Here is a 23,268-nt window from a genome sequence, read left to right as displayed (position 1 = left end):
TGCACTGAATGAAGCACAGCAATGCTGCTGGTTTCAACTCTCCATTAAATAAAATGATTTGTTCTCACATCCTTTATTAAGAGGAAAATGAGCTAAACTGTACAGTATATGAAATGGTTGTACTGCAACAATGAATCACAAATGAAACATGGAAATGAATAAAACCACAACTTTTACGATTTCTTTTAAAGTTTCCCCTCCATTGAATAAATGTCCCATGGTATTACAAACCTATTTTATGTTTGGAAAATGTTACACCCAAATATATAAAAAGTAATAAAATAGTGCAACTTTTTTTAAACTGCTTTTGATATTTATCTACATATAAACATATAACAAACAACTAAACACTTTTAAGGAAGGGCTATTAATTTGTCTAAATATGAAAACACCACATCGAAAATAATGTTTACAAATTCATAAAGAACACTTGGAATACAATAAAATCCACCAGAAGTAAGAAATCAATATGGGTGAAGTTGAGGGGGTCGAATATGGAGAAACAACATCACTGCTGTGTTTTCCCCTCAGCCTCAATACCAAGCAGGGCATGGACTGCTTCCAGAGGGACTCCTTCAGGGGCGCGGATGTGCATGGTGGTGCCGTCAGGCCCGTTGACGATGACGATGCGCTCAGAGGCCATGTCGCCCTCCTGGCCCTCTGCTAGGTGCATGGTGAGCCCCTCGGTCTGGATGTAGATCTCCTGGCCTTCCTGGGTCTCCTGAACCACTACCTGGCCTCCACTGGAGGTGGAGACAGCCTGGGTCAGGCCACTCTGCTGGACCAGGGTACGGTTGGGCTGATGAGGCTGAGTGCTACTACTCCTGGGCTGCTGATCTACTGGAACTGGGTCTGTGGCCAAGGCCTTCTCTAACTCTTTCATCTGATCTGCTATGTCAGTGGTGCTCAGGACCTCAGTTGGTTCTGTACCAGACGCACCCTGACAAGTCTCCATGGCCTCTCCTCCCGCTGAGTCAACAGTCTCTGTCATGCTGTTGGATAAGTGATCCTGGATCAGTTCCATGGGTGTTACGTTCGTCTCTGGGTTAGATGAGACAACCTGTGGTTTGACAATAGCAGTCTGAGTGGCTTGAGGGCCCATGTCACTGGTGCTCAGGACCTCGGTTGGTTCCGTACCAGACGCACCCTGACCTGTCTCCATGGTCTCCTCTCCTCCTGCTGAATCAATCGACTCTGTCATGCTGTTGGATAAGTGATCCTGGATCAGTTCCATGGGTGTTACGTTCGTCTCTGGGTTAGATGAGACAACCTGTGGTTTGACAATAGCAGCCTGAGTGGCTTGAGGGCCCGCGGGGCTCTTGGTGGGTGCCTGAGTTTGTGGTGAATTGTCCTTCATGCTTGTTGATGCGGTGTTCTCTACTTTGGCCTCACTGGATTCTGAGAGTATACAGGGAAATGAAAGCAGAAAAAAAAAGTGTGTGATCTTCCATGAGTTCTTCCATGTTTTGGTTAGGACATATAGCAAATATCTATCCACAGGTTGTTAGTAGGTAAAATATACAACATACCTATTTTGGAAGTCTCAATGCCGTTCTGATGGATTTGAACACCAACCCGGTTTTCCATTTTAAATCTCTTCGTTGGAGGTAACATTTTAGAATTCTGGGTAAAAAAAAATATATATATAAAAAAAATAAGACTTTCATCAACCTAAGAATTACCTTTACATTTTTGCATCTCATAACAATTCATTACTATGAAAAAAATATATAATTCCATAACAGCAAGAGTAGAGTTAAAGTGTGCAGTCTAAATTAAATGGTGCTTACCTCCATGTAGCGGACATTCTTGGTTGCCATGTTAGTGACATTCTGCTGCGTTGGAGGGTTGAGGACTTTCAACCGGTTCACCTCATCGACGATGCCAAGAGATTTGGCAACCTAAGCAACAGGATGTACATTATGAACAATTTTACTCTGCACATTTTGTTTCCGAGACAGAATAAATGTGTTCAATGCATTTGAATACATTTCAACTCCCAGTGTAGTGATACTAATAACGAGATGTCTGTATAGTATTTTATGCATGTAGGTTCTTTAGTTGGAATCTGGCTATGACGTTATTAATTCCCCCCAAATGTATAGTTTTATTGAATTGAATAATATAGCTGTACTTCTTACATCTACATTGTGGACCTCCAAGGCCGTGTGGACACCCTGCTGAGGGTTACTGATATAGTCCTGGGCCATCTTCTTCACCTGGCTGTGGAGCTGCTCAAACTCCCGGTAGACATCCGAGAACTGGGCTTTGGGTTGCCGCCCCTTCTCCACCTGAGGGTGAATGGAATACAATTATTCAGTAAACAACAAACTACAACTGTGTCTTATTCTATATTTGCCTGTTGCTAAAATGTATGTTAAAGTGCATTCAAACATTATGTAGCAAAAACGATGTATTGTGTAAATAGTTTTATTGGCGTGCAACTGTTTGTTCAGTTGGTTAGCGTGGTGACCTTACCTTCATCAAGAGGAACTCCCAGACAGTCATGACCTTAGCCAGACGAGGGAGCACAGTCTCCATCAGTTCTTCATTATCACACTCGTGTGTCACCTAGCAAGGGAACAAGTGACATAAACAGTCAAACAACTTATGGTGTTCAGAGATTCATGTTATACTCACAGCATTGCTAAATACTCATGTGTTTTGCATTATAACAACTACATTTTGTTTGTATATTTAACACTTGTTTTTAACTTCATGTAGAAACATTCCTAGCAGCAACCGTTTGTTGAAAGTGTTCTGACTCCTAATTTGATGTACCTCTTTCAGCCGTGCTTTCCTTCTCTGGGCCTGCTGCTCCACACTGGCTACTCCCCCTCCTAGCTTTGGGGGTCGGCCCCGTCGCCCCCGTCTCACTGCTGGGTGTGCTGCAACCGTCGGCAGGCCTTTGGTAGGTGGTCTGCCCCGTCCTCTGGGCCTCCCTGGTCCCCGAGCCTGGACCACTACCTGGCCCACTGCCTGTCTGGTAGAAGCTGCTACTCCTTGGGCTGCCGTGGTATCCACCTGTGAAGGTGCAATCCGTAAAAACATTCTGGACTGGTTTCCCAGACACAGATTAAGCCTAGTCATGGGCTAAAAAGCCAGTTCAATGGAGATTCTCCATTGTGCTTGATTTTTTTGTCCTGGACAAGGTTTAATCTGTGTCCGGAAAAAACCAGCACTATAACAGACAGACATCACCATAATATTAGCTTTCGGCTAAATTAGCTGCAGGTTGTCAACATTCCAATGGTATTTGTTTGTTAACATTTGATTATACACAAGGTAACTCTCTAGCGACTTACTTTTTGTTGAGTGGTTGACGTTGCAGCAGCTGTTTTCTCTGTGGCATCACTTTTCTCAGGAACTGATGTATTTTTAACACTGTGGGCATTACTCTCTTCAGTCGGCTTCTTATGTTCGGCCCCAGCACCTGCTCTCTTACCAGGGCTGTCCGTTTTAGGGGTCCCTTCAGGAGGGGACTTCAGTTCACCGTGAGAGGGATTCAGCCTGTAGTGTCTGGACAGACCTCCGTGGCCTATGTAAGCTTTATCGCACGTTTCACATTGAAAGGCCTTCCGCTTGTGACTGTAACTCATAGATGCTGCTCCCTTTTTACTATCCTCGCCATCCTCATCTTCCTCCACACTGATCTCAGAGTAATCATCAGAATCTGACTGATGGCCCTCGGCCAAATCCTCTGTCTTGATGAACTTATAGTCCTTCACCTTGTACTTGGGCGGTCGGGACACCCTCCCGGAACGCGTTTTGATATTCGGTGCCTTCTTCACTCTGGCTTTGACCCTTTTAACTTTTTCCACTGTGGAGGCTGGGACAGAGACAGACGTGGTGGCAGCAGCAGTGGCAGGTTTAACTGCTGTGCCATTGACCGGGGCCTTACCAGAAGGCTGCTGGACTGGGGTCTGAACAGGTATGGGCAGTTTATGCACAATGGGAACCAGGCTGCCAACCACAGGGGTTGAACTCTGCAGAAGCAGCTGAATGGGAGGGTCTCCAGGGTTCTGCTGTAGGAAGTACTGTTGCTGTCCAACCATGGGTGTGATGTGGATGATCTGGGGGCTGCTGCTCACACTGCCATTTGTAGACACTTTGACCTGCTGGCCTTGACTCGTCAAAGCCAAGTTCTTCGGTTGGGGGATTGAAATGGTAGCCTGCGTAGGTCCTTTCACCTCCTGCTTTCCAGAGGGCATCTGGACTTGGATTCTGATGGTTTCCTGCTGGTAAAATATAAACAATACTAACGTCTGGATAGATTTCATAGCATCTGATTAAAGTGCTATGATCAAATGTTAGCTTTTCAAACAGAATTTGACAATTGAGCACATTAAATATCAGTGTAAGTCGCATGTGCAATCATTTAATAGAATAAACTAATCCAAAAACGAGTTACCTTTTTCGGGACCAGGCGCGTACCATTGTGGGACTGAAGTGCCACTTGTTTCGCAACCTTCTTCAGCTGCTGTGATGCATTCTGCATAGTGACCAGTGGATGTGGGGTTCCTACTGTAATCTCTGAAGCTGCAACAGTCGTGAACAAGCCAGTTGTGGGGTCCAGAGTGGTCACAACCTGCTCCGATTCCTTGGGTGTCTGGGCCATGGATTGCTGAGATTTGATCACTTGCTCTAGCACTTGTTGCAGCTCATTGGGAGCCAGTGCTGTATTTGGAATAGTATACTGTGTCTGTGATGAAGTAGTAGGGAGTGTTTTGATGACTTGATTTTGTTCAAACAGGCGAACAGCCTCACTCTCTGTCACTGTGACAAGCTGCTGTTTGGCCAACTGCTCCACTAGCTGTTGCTGCTCCTCTGCAGTCAGACCTGATCCCTCAACAAAACTACCATCCGGTTGCACATAAATAATGGTGGTTCCAGGTGCGAGAGCGTTTACAAAGTCAGCACTGACTGTAGAATACTCTGCACCATTTGCAATACCTGAAGTCTCAACAATAGACGTTATGTTTTCTTCAGGTTGTTGTTCATTTCCATCAGTTTGGCTGACAACCACTTGGGAGTCCTTTGCAACGAATGTCTCCTCTTTTGTGCAGCTTTGCAGGAAATCTGTCAAGCCCTGCGCTTCAATACATTTCTCGCCGACTTGGTTCTGGTTTTCCAATTCTGTAGAGGTTTCATTTCCAGTCAATCCAGAAACACATTGAACTTCATATATTGTACCATGATCTGCCCCTGTTGTTGTACTTGACACATCGCTCTCATCCTCGTTGTCCGCCATTTTGACTGTTGTAGCTAGCAGGCTAGCTAGCTAGCTAGATATTCATGTACAATCCCCGAAACAATCGATAGATTAGGTAACTTGAATTTCGAATATTTTTTTTTACAACGCAATGAGTTTGTAATAAAAACGACACAGAGGTTACTGCAATTGTAAAAAAGACATATATGTTCAGGATACTGTGAAACGATGCAATCATTAAACGCTACAGAAGGTAGCTAACGGCAAAGACAGACGTGAGCAGAGTGGCTGCTGGCTATAATTTTTTTTCTCTAGCGTGTGTCATTTCCGGAGCCGGTCATTTTCTTCTTCGGTGGGGTTTATCGGCAGTTGGCATCCAACGTTGTGGTGCATTACCGCCACCTACTGTAGTTGAGTGTGGGCCAGAGACACAAACTAAATCCTACCCGCCGGTTGGCGTTTCTCTTTAAAAAAGATAACAAAATATTTGAGGCTGTATGTAATGACGTTCTACTCAGTATGCTTTGAAACTCATTTCCTGTATCCCCTTCTTCCTCATACTGGATTTCAGCCTCTCTCTTTCCCTCTCATACTGCCCACACAGCATCAGTACATGCGCCACTGTTTCTGTTTCCTGGCAATAATCACACGTTCCTGTCTGATGATTTCCTATCATATTTAAAGTATTATTCAACCTTCTGTGACCCACTCTTAGTCGTGTAAAAATTGCCTCTCTTCTGTCTCTTCCTGCCGTCCTCCTCTCCCCGACTTTCCTATGTACTTGGAATAGATGCCTGCCTTTAGTGTCTCTATTCCACTGCTGCTGCCATATCAAATCAGGTGAAAAAAAACAGGTGTAGATCTTACAGTGAAATGCTTACTTACAAGCCCTTAACCAGCAATGCAGTTATAAGAAAATACCTACAAAATGTAAGATAATTATTGTTATTATTTTTTTAATAATTAAAGAGCAGCAGTAAATAACAATAGCGGGGCTATATAAAGGGGGTACTGGTACAGAGTCAATGTGCGGGGGCACCGGTGTCGAGGTAATTGAGGTAATATGTACATGTTGGTAGAGTTATTCAAGTGACTATGCATAGATAATAACAGAGAGTAGCAGCAGCATAGAAGGGGGGGGGGGGCAATGCAAATAGTCTGGGTAGCCATTTGATTAGATGTTCAGCAGTCTTATGGCTTGGGGGTAGAAGCTGTTTAGAAGCCTCTTGGACCTAGACTTGGCGCTCCAGTACCGCTTGCCGTGCGGTAGCAGAGAGAACAGTGTATGACTAGGGTGGCTGGAGTCTTTGACAATTTTTAGGGCCTTCCTCTGACACCGCCTGGTATAGAGGTCCTGGATGGCAGGAAGCTTGGCCCCGGTGATGTACTGGGCCATACACACTACCCTCTGTAGTGCCTTGCGGTCGGAGGCCGAGCAGTTGCCATACCAGGCAGTGATGCAACCCGTCAGGATACTCTCGATGGTGCAGCTGTAAAACCTTTGGAGGATCTGAGGTCCCATGCCAAATCTTTTCAGTCTCCTGAGGGGGAATAGGTTTTGTCGTGCCCTCTTCACGACTGTCTTGGTGTGCTTGGACCATGTTAGTTTGTTGGTGATGTGGACACCAAGGAACTTGAAGCTTTCAACCTGCTCCACTACAGCCCCGTCAATGAGAATGGGGGCGTGCTCGGTCCTCCTTTTCCTGTAGTCCACAATCATCTCCTTTGTCTTGATCACATTGAGGGAGAGGTTGTTGTCCTTGCACCACATGGTCAGGTCTCTGGCCTCCCCCCTATATGCTGTCTCATCGTTGTCAGTGTCATCAGCAAACTTTTTATTTTTACATTTTTTATTTAACCTTTATTAATGATGTGGTTGGAGTCGTGCCTGGCCGTGCAGTCATGAGTGAACAGGGAGTACAGTGGGGGACTGAGCACACACCCCTGAGGAGCCCCCGTGTTGAGGATCAGCATGGGGGATGTGTTGTTACCTACCCTTACCACCTGGGGGTGGCCCATTCGGAAGTAGTCAATGAATATCATTCTCACATAGATGTTCCTTTTGTCCAGGTGTGAAAGGGCAGTGTGGAGTGCAATAGAGATTGCATCATCTGTGGATCTATTGGGCGATATGCAAATGATCTGGTCTGCACCATCACTGTCCATATCAGGCTTTTGGATTTGCCTTGCTCATTGAAACTACAACATCCACATCCCACTACTAAGTGCTTGTTTAGCCAGTACATCAGCTGCCTAGTTCCCCTCCACCCCCACATGGACTGGGACCCAAGTAAATCTTGTCTGAATACCCATTTGTCTAACCATGCCATGGGTTTGTAGTACATCATACAGCTGGTCTTGTCTGCTACGTGAGCTAAAGGACTGCAGACTCATCAACACTGCACATGATTTAGAGCAAATAACTACATCTGGTTACTTTAGGAGACCATCTATGGTCGTTCCACAAAGTTTATAAACTCAAAGGCTTAACATCGCAAGATTTTTTGGGAACGCATGCGAAACAGACCAAGCAGATCAGGCTGGGGTTTGGGTTTTGAAAAGTCAATGAGAGAAGAGAAAAATTCTTCCTTAGTTGTTAATTTTCTTTAAATCTAAAAGCACAAACTAGAATCGAGGCAATGTTATTACTCCAACCTCATAAAAGTGACAAACGGACACGTTGGAATTTTTGTCAAGAACAACTTTATATCGAAGGAGTGCGTGAGACCAGATGAAGTGATTCTGCACATGCACTTAGCTAGCCAACGTCGCCATGACATTGTCTACAAGCGTTATCTGGAGAAGCAGTTTCTGCCCATCTTCCTACTGTACTGTCTTTGGTTTTTCTGTATGGAGCACCATTTGGATCTTTGTGTATGGAACGCCGTCAGGGTCTTTGCGTGTCAAAAAAGATACACATCAAATAATACTATTTGATGCATTAAATAAGCTTTTAATTTGACACGTCAAATAACATAATTCTATTATAGAAAATAAAATTTGAATTAAAAACAGGCCCAGCCCCTGGTTCGACCGTTATCTTGCAGAGTTACTCCATCTCAAGAATTGCATTTGGCGAAAGGCTCAGCACATGCACACTCAGGTTGACTGGCACTCATTCAGGCAAATTAGAAATAAGTGCACTCAGGCTATCCGGAAGGCCAAAGTTGGTTACTTTAAGGAGCAGTTCTCTCTCTGTGGGTCAAACCCCAAGAAGTTCTGGAAAACGGTTAAAGACCTGGAGAATAAACCCTCCTCCTCACAGCTGCCCATGTCCCTTAAAGTTGATGATGTGGTTGTTACTGACAAGAAGCACATGGCTGACCTCTTTAATCACCACTTTATTAAGTCAGGATTCTTATTTGACTCAGCCATGCTTCCTTGCCCATCCAACATTTCCTCATTTCCCTCCCCTTCTAATGCGACTATCCCCGATGCTTCTCCCTCTTTTTCCCATGCCCGAAGCAAAGTTTCTCCCTGCAGGCAGTCACTGAGTCCGAGGTGCTAAAGGAGCTCCTGAAACTAGACCGCAAAAAAACATCTGGGTCAGATAATTTAGACCCTTTCTTCTTTAAGGTTGCTGCCCCTATCATCGCCAAGCCTATCTCCGACCTTTTTAACCTGTCTCTCCTTTCTGGGGAGGTTCCCATTGCTTGGAAGGCAGCCACGGTTAGTCCTTTATTTAAAGGGGGAGATCAAGCTGATCCTAATTGTTATAGGCCTAGTACTATTTGGCCTGTTTATCAAAAGTGTTGGAAAAATGTGTCAATAATCAACTGACTGGCTTTCTTGATATCTATAGTAATCTCTCTGGTATGCAATCTGGTTTCCGCTCTGGTTATGGATGTGTCACTGCAACCTTAAAGGTCCTCAATGACGTCACCATCGCCCTTGATTCTAAGCAATGTTGTGCTGCTATTTTTTATTGACTTGGCCAAAGCTTTTCATACGGTAGACCATTCCATTCTTGTGGGCCGGCTAAGGAGTATTGGTGTCTCTGAGGGGTCTTTGGCCTGGTTTGCTAACTACCTCCCTCAAAGAGTGCAGTGTATAAAGTCAGAAAATCTGCTGTCTCAGCCACTGCCTATCACCAAGGGAGTACCCCAAAGCTCAATCCTAGGCCCCACGCTCTTCTCAATTTACATCAACAACATAGCTCAGGCAGTAGGAAGCTCTCTCATCCATTTATATGCAGATGATACAGTCTTATACTCAGCTGGCCCCTCCCCGGATTGTGTTAAATGCTCTACAACAAAGCTTTCTTAGTGTCCAACTAGCTTTCTCTACCCTTAACCTTGTTCTTAACACCTCCAAAACAAAGGTCATGTGGTTTGGTAAGAAGAAGGCCCCTCTCCCCACAGGTGTGATTACTACCTCTGCGGCTTTAGAGCTTGAGGTAGTCACCTCATACAAGTACTTGGGAGTATGGCTAAATGGAACACTGTCCTTGTCACGGTTGTCGTAGGGTAAAGACCAAGGCGCAGCGGGTTGCATGCTCATCATTATTTTATTTATAGGTGAACACGAAAAAACAATAAACAACAGTATAACAGTTTCACAGGCTGTACACAGCAGTGCAAAAACAATCTCCCACAAAGGGACAGGTGGAAAACAGGCTCCCTAAGTATGACTCTTAATCAGAAACGATGTACAGCTGTTCCTGATTGAGAGCCACACCAGGCCAACAAAGAAATACACAACATAGAAACCCTAGAATACAAAACAAGAACATAAACCAAAAACCCCGGTACACATAAATCCAACACCCCTCTACATAAAGACACACCGTGAACCATATAAAACAAATACCCCTGTACCTAAATACATAGCCCAAACCACATGAAACAAACACCCCCTGCCACGTCCTGACCAAACTATAATAACAAATAACCCCTATTACTGGTCAGGACGGTGACAGTCCTTCTCTCAGCACATATCAAAGCTGCAGGCTAAAGTTAAATCTAGACTTGGTTTCCTCTATCGTAATAACTCCTCTTTCACCCGAGCTGCCAAACTAACCCTGATTCAGATGACCATCCTACCCATGCTAGATTACGGGGACATAATTTATAGAGCGGCAGGTAATGGTGCTCTCGAGCGGCTAGATGTTCTTTACCATTCGGCAATCATATTTGCCACCAATGCTCCTTATAGGACACATCACTGCACTCTATGCTCCTCTGTAAACTTGTCATCTCTGTATACCCGTCGCAAGACCCACTGGTTGATGCTTATTTATAAAACCCTCTTAGGCCTCACTCCCCACTATCTGAGATATCTACTGCAGCCCTCATCCTCCACATACAACACCTGTTCTGCCAGTCACATTCTGTTAAAGGTCCCGAAAGAACACACATCCCTGGGTTGCTCGTCTTTTCAGTTCGCTGCAGCTAACGACTGGAACAAGCTGCAACAAACACTCAAACTGGACAGTTTCATCTCAATCTCTTAATTCAAAGACTTACTCATGGACACTCTTACTGATAGTTGTGGCTGCTTTGCGTGATGTATTGTTGTCTCTACCTTCTTGCCCTTTGTGCTGCTGTCTGTGCCCAATAAAGTTTGTACCATGTTTTGTGTTGCCACCATGTTGTTGTCATGTTGTGTTGCTACCATGCTGTGTTGTCATGTGTTGTTGCCTTGCTATGTTGTCTTAGGTCTCTATTTATGTAACGTGTTGTCTCGTCATGATGTGTGTTTTGTCCTATATTATACTTCATTTTTTATCCTAGCCCCCAACCCCGCAAGAGGCCTTTTGGTAGGCCGTCATTGTAAGTAAGAATTTGTTCTTAACTGACTTGCCTAGTTAAATAAAGGTTACAAAAAAAATAATATATATATATAGAATGTTGTGTGTGATGAATTTGCACGTGCAAGCCAAGCGCCACCATTACGATCATTGTCAAAGCTGTAACATTACAATACTGTTGGTAATAAGGCATTATTTGTTCGACCAAATAGTAAAACGTCTGTGTGAGCATTTAAAATTAGATCAGGATCAAACGAACAGGATCAAAAATGTATGCAAATATCTTTGATACAGATGTAATTATCAACTTCTGGGTTAGCTAGCTATCTCTCTAGCTTGGTACCTAGCTAGCACCAATGCAACTAGTCTGAAAACAATGACCAGTTGATACTGCAGTCATTTTCAATATTCTTAACAATGATTTAGGAATCCATGTAAGTATTAGCTAGGTAGCCACTTGTTGTTCTTCTATTGAGATAACTATCTAGCCAACCACTTCACCGTGTTGCCCAAAACTACCGTTATAAGCAGCCAGCTAGTGTCATCTGGCTAGTATAGCTTCACCGGACCGTTATGTGTTGTGAAGCTAACCACAATAAGGATGAGCCACAATAGTGGAATTTGCGTTTTGCCTTCAAAAGAAAAGTCCATCTTTGAAAGTGATGCAGAAGGTAAATTGGTGGAATCATGCCATATTTAGACTAGATAATGTTAAACAAGGTTGGAGTGTTGGAATGTGGAGCTATGAACTGGGGTATCAGTCTACTCGGTGACACCCAAAGAACACAATTGTGAAGAGTTTACGCAAATATTAGCGTCATAGCTCTTATTGTGGGACTCTGACTGTGGGAAATCACCACCCCAGTCATCCTATTGTGTGTATTGACATTCATATTGCACTGTACAGCCTGACAGTGCAATGCAATGGGGTATTAGCCTACTCAGTACCCAAGTGCTTTTTCCCCAAAGTCCTTCTCAGGAGTTATCAGGCTCCAAAACATCCACGTTGTATTGTTTTTCCTCTGGAATAGTGTTCAATATACATAGTAGGTTGACTGGTACAATAAATGTGTCTCAATTCACAGTGGTTTCAGAGTCCTGCAATAAGAGCTACGATGCTAATGTTCTCTGGGTGTCACTGAGTAGACTGATACACCATGTCATTGATCCACAATCCATAAGGCTGTACAGTGAAATAAGTATGCCCCCAATGCAATTCTAATACATCCAGTGGGATTTCAACAGATTTAACACATTGTCTTTTGTTGGATTTATATAAGAACATTCCAAACTCGTTTAGCATGATCTATTCCATTATGGCATGATTCAACTTTTTCTATTCATTTGCATCACTTTCTGTTAAGACTTTTATTTTAAAGGCGAACCGCAAATTGCACTAATGTGGCTAATCCTTATTATGGCTAGCTTCGCATAGGTGGGTCGACCACCATTTATCAAATAAGAACTGTCTTATAAATTAGGGGTATTTTAGATGATGACACCCAGCTAGATAGTTAGCTAGCTAACTATAGCTACTGAAACAGATTATATCGTTTTGCTATGCTTTTGGGGAAGGAAATTGTTTGCATCCATCAGCTAGCTAGCTTGTTCATGACCTGCTGTCCAGAGCTTGGGAAGTGTTCCTGCAGTCGTCTGGCAGCGGCAGGTGCGGGAAACAAAACTTGACCAGCATCATAGCATAAGTATCGGTGAATCGTGGTGACATGTGAAATACGAGTGACAGTGTAATCAAACTGTAATAACTACGTAAAAATGTAAGAACATGTTAAATTATTATGTGACGTGCAGTCATATTCAGGTCCTGATTGGTCAACAAGCTTATTTGATGTGTTATTTGATGTGTATCTTTTTGACACGAAAAGACCCAAACTGTGTTCGATATTTCTGTGTATTTGCAAAAATCTACTCAGAAGTGCATTTCATGCATTGAAATATGCTCAGCAATGCTAGAGGTGTACTGTAGGCATAGATTTCAATAACAACTTATTATGAGTTGACAGCTAAAAACCTGGGCAACCAGAGGCTTGTGCTCAAAAGCCAGTTTTAGCATGGGCAGCGTCAGTGAGGACTTTCACCATTTTGAAGTAGTCAACTGGGTGGGACATGGTTTAAGGAAGAGTCACATAATTTCATCCAGGTCACAAGGACGGATCATCAAATGAATTATACTCGTGAGGATTTTTTTCGTGATGATACATTCCACAACTGCAAGTGGCAGTAAATCGCAAACACTGGCTTTGTACCTATACAAACAGGCAGTGTGCACCCTTACAGTTATTTTGCCAACTCATAGAAGTTGCAGAAGAAGAAAATTGAATACTTCAAAATGGGAATCCCAAAAAACACGTCACTTCAATAGAAGTGCCTTTTCGTTGCATGATAGGAGACAATTTTCACTAACCGTAACCGAATTCTCCTAACCTGTTACGAAAAAGTCATAACTGTATAGAAGTGGTGTGTTTTTATGGAATCTCACGTAAAAATGGATATGGGGCACAATGGCGCTGCCCATGCTCTCACGGACGCCATAATGGGACAGCTACAAATAATATGATAATTGTGAATAGTCAGATTAATATAATAGTTAGATTTCAACGTTTACATGCTTTGCAAGAAAAATGATTTCCCTAATAACCCTGTTTACATGGACACATCTGAAATCAGGCTACCTGATGGGACATTGATAAATGCTGAAAATCGTAAATCAAAATAAAGTTTCCAACATTCTGAGTTCGGACATATAACGCTTTTATGTGATTTTTTTTCTTCAAACGCATACGTTCAGTTTTTCCGAACTCACTTCACTCGCGCAAAAGAAAGAAGCTCGCGTTGCTTGTGCTAGAACATGCGAAGATACACCGCTATAACTGTACAAATCCTAATAATTCGAAAAATTCGAAAGCAAGCATATGCTTAATTCGATTTTTACCTTAAGCCAATTAACATAAACGGAGTAAGGTGTTTCCATGACTACTACCATAGGTTTAATATCGAATTATTAGCGTGTATGTACACGTACAAGGCGATGTGTATCTAACGTTAAGTCTATGGATCCAACATATCTTTGCTTCATGTATTCTATTGAAATTCAACAATGTCCCCTTGCACATACAAATATGGATGCTGTTCACAGACTGTCCATGAATACACAAATATTGGTAATAATAAAGGTGCCTTTGACACAACAACAGAGAAAATAAACAATATTGATAAACCTGTCAATAAACTTCTCATCTGCCACAGCAGGCAACAGTCGTGCTTAATTGTGTTTTCCCGCGAGACACGGAAGTGATGTGGTGGGGTTTGTTGACGTTCATACTCCATAGCCCGAGACGGAAACATCTGCATGATAAGAGATGTTCTCGAATGATAATTCATAGAAGTGTGCGACAGCAATGTCGTCAGCTCTCTCTTTTATACATGCTTTTAGCGTAACGTATTTGCCATCTATATGATAATAGGATATAGGGACATAATCGAATGTAAGTCTGTAAACAAGTCTTGTATTTTGTTTTTGTAGCTAGCTAACGTTAGCTAGGCTAGCTAACGTCAGCTAGCTAGCTTGTCATGTCCGAAACGTCAACATTACTGAAACTGCTGTTAGCCTGGTTGTGCCTTAGTCCAAGATCGTTAGCTACCTAATATTTTTGGTTTCATGCGATTTCGTCTTGGACCTCCAAGTAATGTCACTGTATCTAGTTACTATAGTTAGCTAGCTATTTAGGGCCACTATGGAGAGATATTTGGTAAGGTTAGTTTCAGTTGATGTGGAGTTAGCGCTAACTGTGTTTGTGCTAGTTAGAAGTAGAAGCAAGGTGTGAAAATTGGACCATTGAGGATAACCCCACAGTAGCGACTAGCTAGGTACCTACCTTGCCTGGTCTCACACTGTATTTACCGTAGCCAAATATTCTATAATCATTGTATGCCATACATGTCGGCAGGTAGCCTAGATTTTATTTGATTTATTTCACCTTTATTTAACCAGGTAGGCCAGTTGAGAACAGGTTCTCATTTACAACTGTGACCTGGCCAAGATGAAGCAAAGCAGTGCGACAAAAAACAACAACACAGAGTTACACAAGACATAAACAAAAGTACAGTCAATAACACAATAGAAAAATCTATATACAGTGTGTGCAAATGGAGTAAGGAGGTAAGGCAATAAATAGGCCATAGTAGTGAAGTAATTACAATTTAGCAAATTAACACTGAAGTGATAGATGTGCAGATGATGATGTGCAAGTAGAAATATTGGTGTGCAAAAAAGTAAATAAAAACAATATCGGGATGAGGTAGGTAGTTGGATGGGCTATTTACAGATGGGCTATGTACAGCTGCAGCGATTGGTAAGATGCTCAGATAGCTAGTGGTTAGAGCGTTGGAGTAGTAACCGAAAGGTTGCAAGATCAAATCCCTGAGCTGACAAGGTAAAAATCTGTCGTTCTGCCCCTGAACAAGGCAGTTAACCCACTGTTCCTAGACCATCATTGAAAATACGATTTTTTTCTTAACTGACTTGCTTAGTTAAATAAAGGTGAAAAAAAGTAATGTCTATCATTCATGTGTTCCCATGTTTATGATTGCCATGCCTTCTTTTCCTATTCCACAGAGAGCAGAACATTGCCTGTCAACCATGGCAGCCCAAACCCCTCCACAGAGCGCCTTGAGGGAGTTCTGTCCCCTGTACTACCTTCTCAATGCAATACCTGCCAAGGTTCAGAAAGGCTTCCGCTCTGTAGTGGTCTACCTGACTGCTCTGGACACCAACAGCGATTACATTGCTGTGGGGAGCAGTATTGGGATGCTCTACCTGTACTGCAGGCGGATCTGCCAGATGAACAAGTACAACATAGAGGTGAGTATGCCACTGTTTCATGTATTGCTTATTTTATTCAATTATTTTGCACTTTCACCCTAAACCAAGTTTGTTAACAAACATCCAATTATTAGTGATTCTATGAACCACGTTTTTTCCCCCCAGTAAGTAAGTTTGTCATTATGTTTAACTGTTAATTCAGAAGGTTAAACCCTTAGGTTTTAGGCCTGCAGTAGGTTATGAAAACATTGTTTTCAAGTCCTAACCCTGGAATGGGTAGCACCATAGAAAGAAGTTGGCTTGATGAAATCTATGTCCATTTAATCTGTTCTAGGTAACTGTGTTAACATGTTACTGTATCTTCCCAGGGGAAATCCGAAGCGATCACAACAGTGAAGCTGCTCAGTTGTTTTGATGACTTGGTGGCAGTGGGCACAGCGTCTGGTCGGGTTGCTCTCTTTCAACTGGTGTCTCAACTTCCAGGCAGGAATAAACAGGTATGCCAACCAACCAATCAAATGATCTGTTGATACGAGTAAAGATAGTGTCATGTTTTGAACTTTTGTTGTTGTTGTTGTATTTTATTCCCTTTTAAAATGGAAAGGTGCAAGCTTAGCACATGCACTGCTCCAGCCTCGTGTGTGTGTGTGTGTGTGTGTGTGTGTGTGTGTGTGTGTGTGTGTGTGTGTGTGTGTGTGTGTGTGTGTGTGTGTGTGTGTGTGTGTGTGTGTGTGTGTGTGTGTGTGTGTGTATATTGGAGGGGTTCGAGAGGAAAAAAATCACAAGACAAATTTCCATCTCATATGGATTAAAGTATATTTTATCATATTATCTGCTTAGTAAATGTATCCCTTTGTGTAGCGAAACACTGAGGTCTCTCTCTTTTCTGTAGCTAAGGCGATTCGATGTGGTCGGTTTGCATAAAAGCACAGTCACTGCTTTGGCCTGGAGTGCCAATGGAATGAAGCTTTTCTCTGGTGATGACAAAGGAAAGGTTGTGTACTCTGCTGTGGACCTGGATCAGGTATAGCAACTTTCATTCTTTCAGTTATGTGCTGTTTGTTTTCTAACCAACTTCTCTCACATATTTGTTGTATCCTTATACACTCAGGTTGTATGTAACCCAGTATTGCGGTTGGAGCTTTGACCTGTGTTGTATGCTCATATCCTTAGGGTGTGTGTAACCCAGTGCTGCTGTTTGAGGAGCCCTCAGCCATAGTCCAGCTGGAGTACAGTCAGAAAGTCCTGCTCATCTCCTCTCATCAGAGATCCTTGCTCTTCTACACCCAGGAGCAGGCCCTGCAACAGCTGGGCACCAAGCCTAGGAAGAGGTAACCTACATGTTGTACTTATTAATTAAAAGTACCACAACTTCTACATCAGTGACTTTTCAGCAACAAATCAAGTATGCCCCTTCAGACAATTTATTGAGACATTTACATTTTCTCAGCTAAGCATCTTCATATTTTGATGATGTATTAAACCAGAGAGGAATAGACGGTGCAACAATCTAAGCTCTGAAGCTATGTGTATATCTTATATATGTCTCTTGCATTATTCTTTTCCTCGAAGCAATGGGAAGTTTGGTGCGTGCTTCCAGCCAGGCCTTTGTAAGCAGAGTGGCCTGCTGGTCTATGCAGCGAGGCCTGGCCTTAGGTTGTGGCGGACGGACGTGCGAGGACTGGTGGAGGACACGCGGGTCCTGAAGCCTCTGTTCAACCAGCAGGTGCCCCAGTTTGAGCTGTTCCCCAGGCCAGCCCCCACAGGGGGTTACCGGCCCCAGGAGAGGCAGCTGGGCCTGGTGAGCTGCTTCCTCAGAGAGGGCTGGGTCCTCAGCTGGAACGAATACAGTGTCTACGTGTTGGACTGCCTCAACCAGGTAAAGATGTCCTCAGGCAGGAATGGATACTAAACTAATAATACATGGATTTTATTTAGCACTTGTTACAATGTTTTGTTAGAGAGTAATAGCGAGAGGTGGTTAGAAGTGGATCAGTTGAGACTGCAAAGAATGTAGTAATTTAAGCCATCTTAAATTAGATTTCCTCAACCACAAGGTAATCAAGTGTGAATTGCATGTGTTACAAATTATATTTTGATGGAGAATAATGAAAGATAGTCAGGTAAGTGAATCAGCTGAGAGAATACAGGTACCGGTAATTGAAGCCATCTTTGTGTCCTGTCAGAGTGCTATCTTAAACGTCGCACACATCGCACCTAATGTGGATCTCCTGTTGACATCTGACTGCTGACATTTTCGTGCGATTCTACATTTAAAATAGTTTTTCACTCGGTTCGCAAGTACTCTCGGCAGGCAAACGCTATTGGTGTGTTCGAGCCCTTACAGGAAGTCGATCTGTCAATGTTATTTTGTCTTTGACTTTCAAGGTGATCATCGGTGCACTGGAAAGCTGCGGGGACATTGTCTCTGTATCATGCACTGAAAATGAGATCTTCATCTTGAAAGGAGATCGAGACATCGTTCGCATCTCCAATACTCCCGAGGGCCTGGCTTCCAACAGTAAGATGTCATATTGTATTTTGTTTGCTTGAATACATTGAAACCACTTTGGACTACAGTTCAAACCAACCAGATGGTGGAAAGAGAGACAGTCACGATCTACAGATAACTTTCTATAGTCCTTTAATTTCTTCTATCTCTATAGTCATTCCCTGAAAAGTCTTCTCTTAACCTTCTTCCCGTCCAGTTTCTGAGTTGTCCCTCCGTCTGACCTCTCCCCTGACCACTCCCACCATCCTGCTCCCGCCCACCGGCTCCGTGGAGACAGCCCAGCCTATCAGGACCATGGCCATCATCACAGAGCACGGGGAGAAGCTGGTGGATGAGGAGGAGGTGGAAGAGGTAGAGGAAGTGCTAGAGCAGGACCAGCTGAGTGACAACCCAGAGGCGGGGGAGGCCATAGCCCTGGTGGAGAGGCCTGAGGTGGGGGAGCGACTGAGCCACCAGAGAGGGGCCAGTGTAGGGGGCACCAGTGAGTCTCGTAGCCGCAGCAGCTCCATCACGTCCTGGGATAGCGTTCAGGGCACGATGCTCTCCACCCCCACCACCATGGAGCAGTCGGACCTCTCCTCCAGCCGCTACAGTGCCATCAACCAGGAGGACTTCCAGCAGGAGCTGGTGGTCAAGGCCATCAAAGTCAAGAAGAAGGCCAAGAGGAGGAGACAAGGTGAGTGGCAGTACTGACCAATTTGGTAAGGCTCTGATTTTCAACCAAGAAAACTTTGAGGTCTAGTGTTCTTTGCTCTGGTTGATCACAAAATGTTCCAAAACGGCTCCAAGTAGCATTTTAATAGCTTTAAAAAAGTGAATTGCTTGTCTTATATGGCTCTCCTTTCCCATATGAGTCTTGATTCAATACATTAATGTTGAAACTTAATTGCTGCTATGTTCTCTCTCTCTTTTTCTCTCTACAGAAAGTGGAAACCGCATCTGTGAGCAGCACAACAGCTGGTCTGAGAGCATTTGCAGTCAGGATGGAGGAGGGGGCAGTGACGGGGGGGCCAGCACCCCTATGAGTGAGCCTCCATCCGCCTCCGACCACACCAGTCTCATGTGCAGCAGTCTGGACCTACAGAGCAGGAGCAGTGGATCCCCAGACCAGGAGGAATCCATCAGTGGAGGTTCCCCAGAACTAAATAACTCTGGAGCTCAGAGCCAGGGTGGTGGCCAGGGACAGGACCCTCAGACTCAAACCCCTGGGACTCAGCCTCCCTCCTGCCCCACGTCCCTGCCTTTCCAGGACATGGAGTGTCAGTCCTACCCAGAGAATGGCAATGGCCCTTTGGCCACGAACAAACAGGGAGAGGCCCCTACCCCAGACGTAGACCTTCTACTGGAGTGCACCTTTGCCTACATGCAGACCTCAGAGGACCAGGACCCCATTGAGGAGCAGGAGGATGACTTCCTGAGCCCCCTCATTGGACCGGATGACTCTGAGGACCAGGACGACCCGTACCATCTGGAGCCTCCTAGCTGTGCTGATCAGATGTGTTATTCCCGGGAGCCTGAGCAGTGCCCCTCCAGTGACGAGGAGGACATCTACGCTGCCCATGGAGTCCCGTACTCAGCCTCCAGTGTCAGCCTTGGAGACGGCCTCAACGCCCTAAACCTCCAGGGCTCCAACATCGGCCAGCAGGACCAAGACAAGACAGTAATAGAACACACAACATGTTGTGTGATGTTTCGGCTTCCTTCCTCAGTGTGTGTGCTGCTACAGTACATTGCATTCAGTTTCGTTCTGACACTATATGACTAGTAGTGTCACATCAAAATAGAAGCATTGACTCATTTGATTGTTGTTACACGGTTGGATAGTTTTCACCATAGAATGTTATTCATCACCAGTACCAACAGTTCTGTCCCTGGTTGAACCCTCTCTCCTCTCGTCTCCTCTGTAGTTGGCAGAGAGCTGGATGGGCTACACAGGGCCAGGCTGTGGCATCCTGAACCTGGTGGTGACTGACCGATACATCTGGTGCCTGGACTTTAAGGGAGGCCTGTACTGCAGTGCTCTCCCAGATGGGGGGCTGAGCTGGCAGAAGTTTGAGGAGAACGTGCAGCAGGTGGCACTGTCACCTTCAGGTGAGGATGTCTAAAATATGATAATTTTGCGCCAGACGCTTTTATTCACAGTAACTCTGTCTATTATGCGTTATAGATAGAAGGTACTGTGGTACCTGGTCTACATCGTTGTTGCCTCTATTTGAGATGAGCATTCAATGTGTTGGTACTTTTGGGAGTTGGTAAGTTCATTACCCAAGATATCTCCTTTGGATGTAAATACTAGTGGTTTGTCCTGGCTGTTACATTGAAGTCTGATTTCATTTCAGGGTCCCTGCTATGGAAGGTGGAACAGAAGACCATGACGGCGTATGCATGTGGTAAAGTCACCATCAAAGGCAAGAGGCACTGGTACAAAGCCCTGGAGGATTCTGCCTTTGTGGCGCTTAGTGAAGACACAGCCTGGATCATCCATACCAGTGGAGACCTCTACCTGCAGACAGGTACAGGGAAGTAGTTTGTGACTATTCTCATGATGCTTGTTCTTCTTTACTATCTGCTTTAAGAATTAGATCACTTTATTGGTCAAACCACATTACAGGGTTCAACTGAAATTTGACTTCCTCTTTTAACCCAGCCCCTCCGAAAGACACGCATACATTTTTTTGGAGAGGTGCGGGGAGCTACCACGCTGGGCGCCAGGGGGGGTTACAATGGCAGACAATGGCATTTAGGGTTTGATACCAGAAACCCTTCAGTTGCCAGCTCACCTCCCGACAGACTTTTCCAATCGAAACCGGGATTCGAACTTGCAATCCTCCACTTGCTGTCTTGCATCTCTAACCGCTAGGCTACCTGACACCCCCTTGCTCATTCCACTATGGAGTAGGGATGAAGAGATCTGCCACTACATTTAACAAATTCGTTGCATAGAAAAGGTGCTCACAGGAAGTTTCTAAAATATGTTTTTTGTGACAAACCATTTTACTTTATTTTAAATGTAAGATTTGTTCATGTAAGCTATTTGGACTATTCAATTCACTCCTCCATTTAAAACAAGACTTCAGGGTTTCAGCAGCAGGTGGCCTCAGGGCATTAAGAATATTACATCATGACCCTGTTTATTGGCAGTCTCAAGCCGGCAAATAAGTTCCTGAAATTAACCAATCGGCCATTAGATGGAGCTGTTCAGGCTCCATAATAAATAGTATCATCAGTCACCGGTGAATTTGTTTCGAGGGAATCATAGTGCTGTATAGATGCCATATTTGGGATGAGAATAATGAAGGCGAATAAATCCCTAACATTCCAAAATAATATCTGTCCCTTGTATTATGATGGCTTGTGAACGACACCACTAACCCTGCTGGTCAAGACGAGTCATATGAATTCCCTGGTTGTGTAAGGATGTCAGTTGTATATGAAGCATGACTCTAGCAGCTGTTCTGACACATCCAGAGCCAACAGACACAGAGGCGTGTTCATGAAATTACATGCTGTGTCTGTCTGCCTCTGTCTAGCCTCAGAGAAACCCTCTGAAATTGGCAGGATTTGTCACAGAAATTGGGTGGTGGCAATGAGATAAATATACACTTTGGAGACCGACATCAAAGAAATTGAAGATTAGGGATTGGTGGGCATAGTGTTGCTGCAGGCTTGTAATTTCTAGTGGCACATTTAATTTCAATTTGATATGATAAACTAAGAAACTAATGGGAGACTGCTAGTATGGCTAGATGTTCTTTACTATTCGGCCATCAGATTTGCCACCAATGCTCCTTATAGAACACATCACTGCACTCTATGCTCCTCTGTAAACTGGTCACCTCTGTATACCTGTTGCAAGACTCACTGGTTGATGCTTATTTATAAAACCCTCTTAGGCCTCACTCCCCCCTATCTGAGATCTACTGCAGCCCTCATCCTCTACATACAACACCCGTTTTGCCAGTCACATTCTGTTAAAGGTCCCCAAAGCGCACACATCCCTGGGTCGCTCGTCTTTTCAGTTCGCTGCAGCTAGCGACTGGAATGAGCTGCAACAAACACTCAAACTGGACAGTTTGATCTCAATTTCTTCATTCAAAGATTCAATCATGGACACTCTTACTGACAGTTGTGGCTGCTTCACGTGATGTATTGTTGTCTCAACCTTCTTGCCCTTTGTGCTGTTGTCTGTGCCCAATATTGTTTGTACCATGTTTTGTGCTGCTGCCATGTTGTGTTGCTACCATCCTGTGTTATCTTGTGTTGCTGCCTTGCTATGTTGTTGTCTTAGGTGTCTCTTTATGTAGTGTTGTCTCGTCGTGATGTGTGTTTTGTCCTATATTTATATATATTTATTTTTAATCCCAGCACCCGTCCCCGCAGGAGGCCTTTTGTCATTGTAAATAAGAATTTGTTCTTACCTGACTTGCCTAGTTAAATAAAGGTTAAATAAAATAAAAAATATAAATAATAGTCTAGACTTGGCATGATTACCATTCTGTTTACATACAGACATGCACTCCCTCACTCACTCACTCACTCACTCACTCACTCACTCACTCACTCACTCACAAAAACATAAGAAATGCACAAAAACACAAGAAACTCACAGACTAATCCCTGACTGTGGTCGTGGTCCCGTCCTGCAGGTTTGAGTGTGGACCGTCCGTGTGCGCGGGCTGTGAAGGTGGACTGCCCGTGCCCAATGACCCAGATCGCAGCACGGGGCGGGGTGGTGTGGGCCCTCAGTGAACACAGGGCCGTCTTCTACAGAGAAGGCCTCAGCAGCTACTGCTCTGAGGGGGAAATGTGGAAGTACGACAAAATCAGGTAGAACCTTTTCTGTGTGTCATAGACGCCAGTAACAGTGATAGTTGAGTTAGCTATGCTTGCTTCTCGTGAAACTCCTACGGGTTGTCATGTGTTTGTTCTATTGAATTGTAATCCAACAATGACTC

General features: G+C 44.1%; 2 protein-coding genes across 4 annotated transcripts in view; one reads left to right on the top strand and one right to left on the bottom strand.

Annotated features, from left to right (window-relative positions):
* Positions 1–57: 57 nt before the first annotated feature.
* LOC115172383 (zinc finger protein 839) lies at positions 58–23,016 on the bottom strand. Of its 3 annotated transcripts, none has more exons than XM_029729774.1 (8): positions 22,921–23,016; positions 3,306–4,238; positions 2,782–3,024; positions 2,479–2,571; positions 2,142–2,291; positions 1,791–1,901; positions 1,530–1,623; positions 58–1,398 (listed from the first exon to the last, which is right to left on the bottom strand). In XM_029729774.1, the coding sequence occupies exons 2-8, from the start codon at positions 4,209–4,211 to the stop codon at positions 509–511; spliced, it is 2,487 nt and encodes an 828-aa protein (XP_029585634.1). In that variant the 5' UTR covers positions 4,212–4,238; positions 22,921–23,016; the 3' UTR covers positions 58–508. The 3 variants fall into 3 exon arrangements, with proteins under 3 accessions (XP_029585634.1, XP_029585632.1, XP_029585633.1); XM_029729772.1 differs by lacking the exon at positions 22,921–23,016 and adding an exon at positions 4,412–5,581; XM_029729773.1 differs by lacking the exon at positions 22,921–23,016 and adding an exon at positions 4,412–5,581 and having other exon boundaries at positions 3,306–4,235.
* The window catches only part of tecpr2 (tectonin beta-propeller repeat containing 2), a 31,417-nt gene continuing 22,432 nt past the window's right edge, over positions 14,284–23,268 (top strand). Inside the window, exons 1-12 of the mRNA XM_029729770.1 lie at positions 14,284–14,464; positions 15,595–15,840; positions 16,170–16,298; positions 16,694–16,825; positions 16,975–17,132; positions 17,374–17,680; positions 18,190–18,322; positions 18,510–18,989; positions 19,237–19,973; positions 20,221–20,404; positions 20,653–20,826; positions 22,960–23,140. Coding sequence (XP_029585630.1) covers positions 15,619–15,840; positions 16,170–16,298; positions 16,694–16,825; positions 16,975–17,132; positions 17,374–17,680; positions 18,190–18,322; positions 18,510–18,989; positions 19,237–19,973; positions 20,221–20,404; positions 20,653–20,826; positions 22,960–23,140 — 2,837 coding nt within the window. The 5' untranslated portion in view covers positions 14,284–14,464; positions 15,595–15,618. The remainder of the gene's footprint in view (positions 14,465–15,594; positions 15,841–16,169; positions 16,299–16,693; positions 16,826–16,974; positions 17,133–17,373; positions 17,681–18,189; positions 18,323–18,509; positions 18,990–19,236; positions 19,974–20,220; positions 20,405–20,652; positions 20,827–22,959; positions 23,141–23,268) is intronic.

The sequence above is a fragment of the Salmo trutta genome, chromosome 33 (genome assembly GCF_901001165.1).
Source record: "Salmo trutta chromosome 33, fSalTru1.1, whole genome shotgun sequence".
Classification (NCBI taxonomy): Eukaryota; Metazoa; Chordata; class Actinopteri; order Salmoniformes; family Salmonidae; genus Salmo; species Salmo trutta.
Note: the sequence above shows the minus strand (reverse complement) of the source record. Positions and strands in the feature narration are given on the sequence as shown.

Coding starts and splice junctions, on each gene's coding strand:
- LOC115172383 (XM_029729772.1), bottom strand. CDS start 5,251: ATGGCGGACAACGAGGATGAGAGCGATGTGTCAAGTACAACAACAGGG. Junction 4,239..4,411: donor CGCGCCTGGTCCCGAAAAAG/GTAACTCGTTTT, acceptor ATATTTTACCAG/CAGGAAACCATCAGAATCCA. Junction 1,624..1,790: donor AGAATGTCCGCTACATGGAG/GTAAGCACCATT, acceptor TTTTTTACCCAG/AATTCTAAAATGTTACCTCC.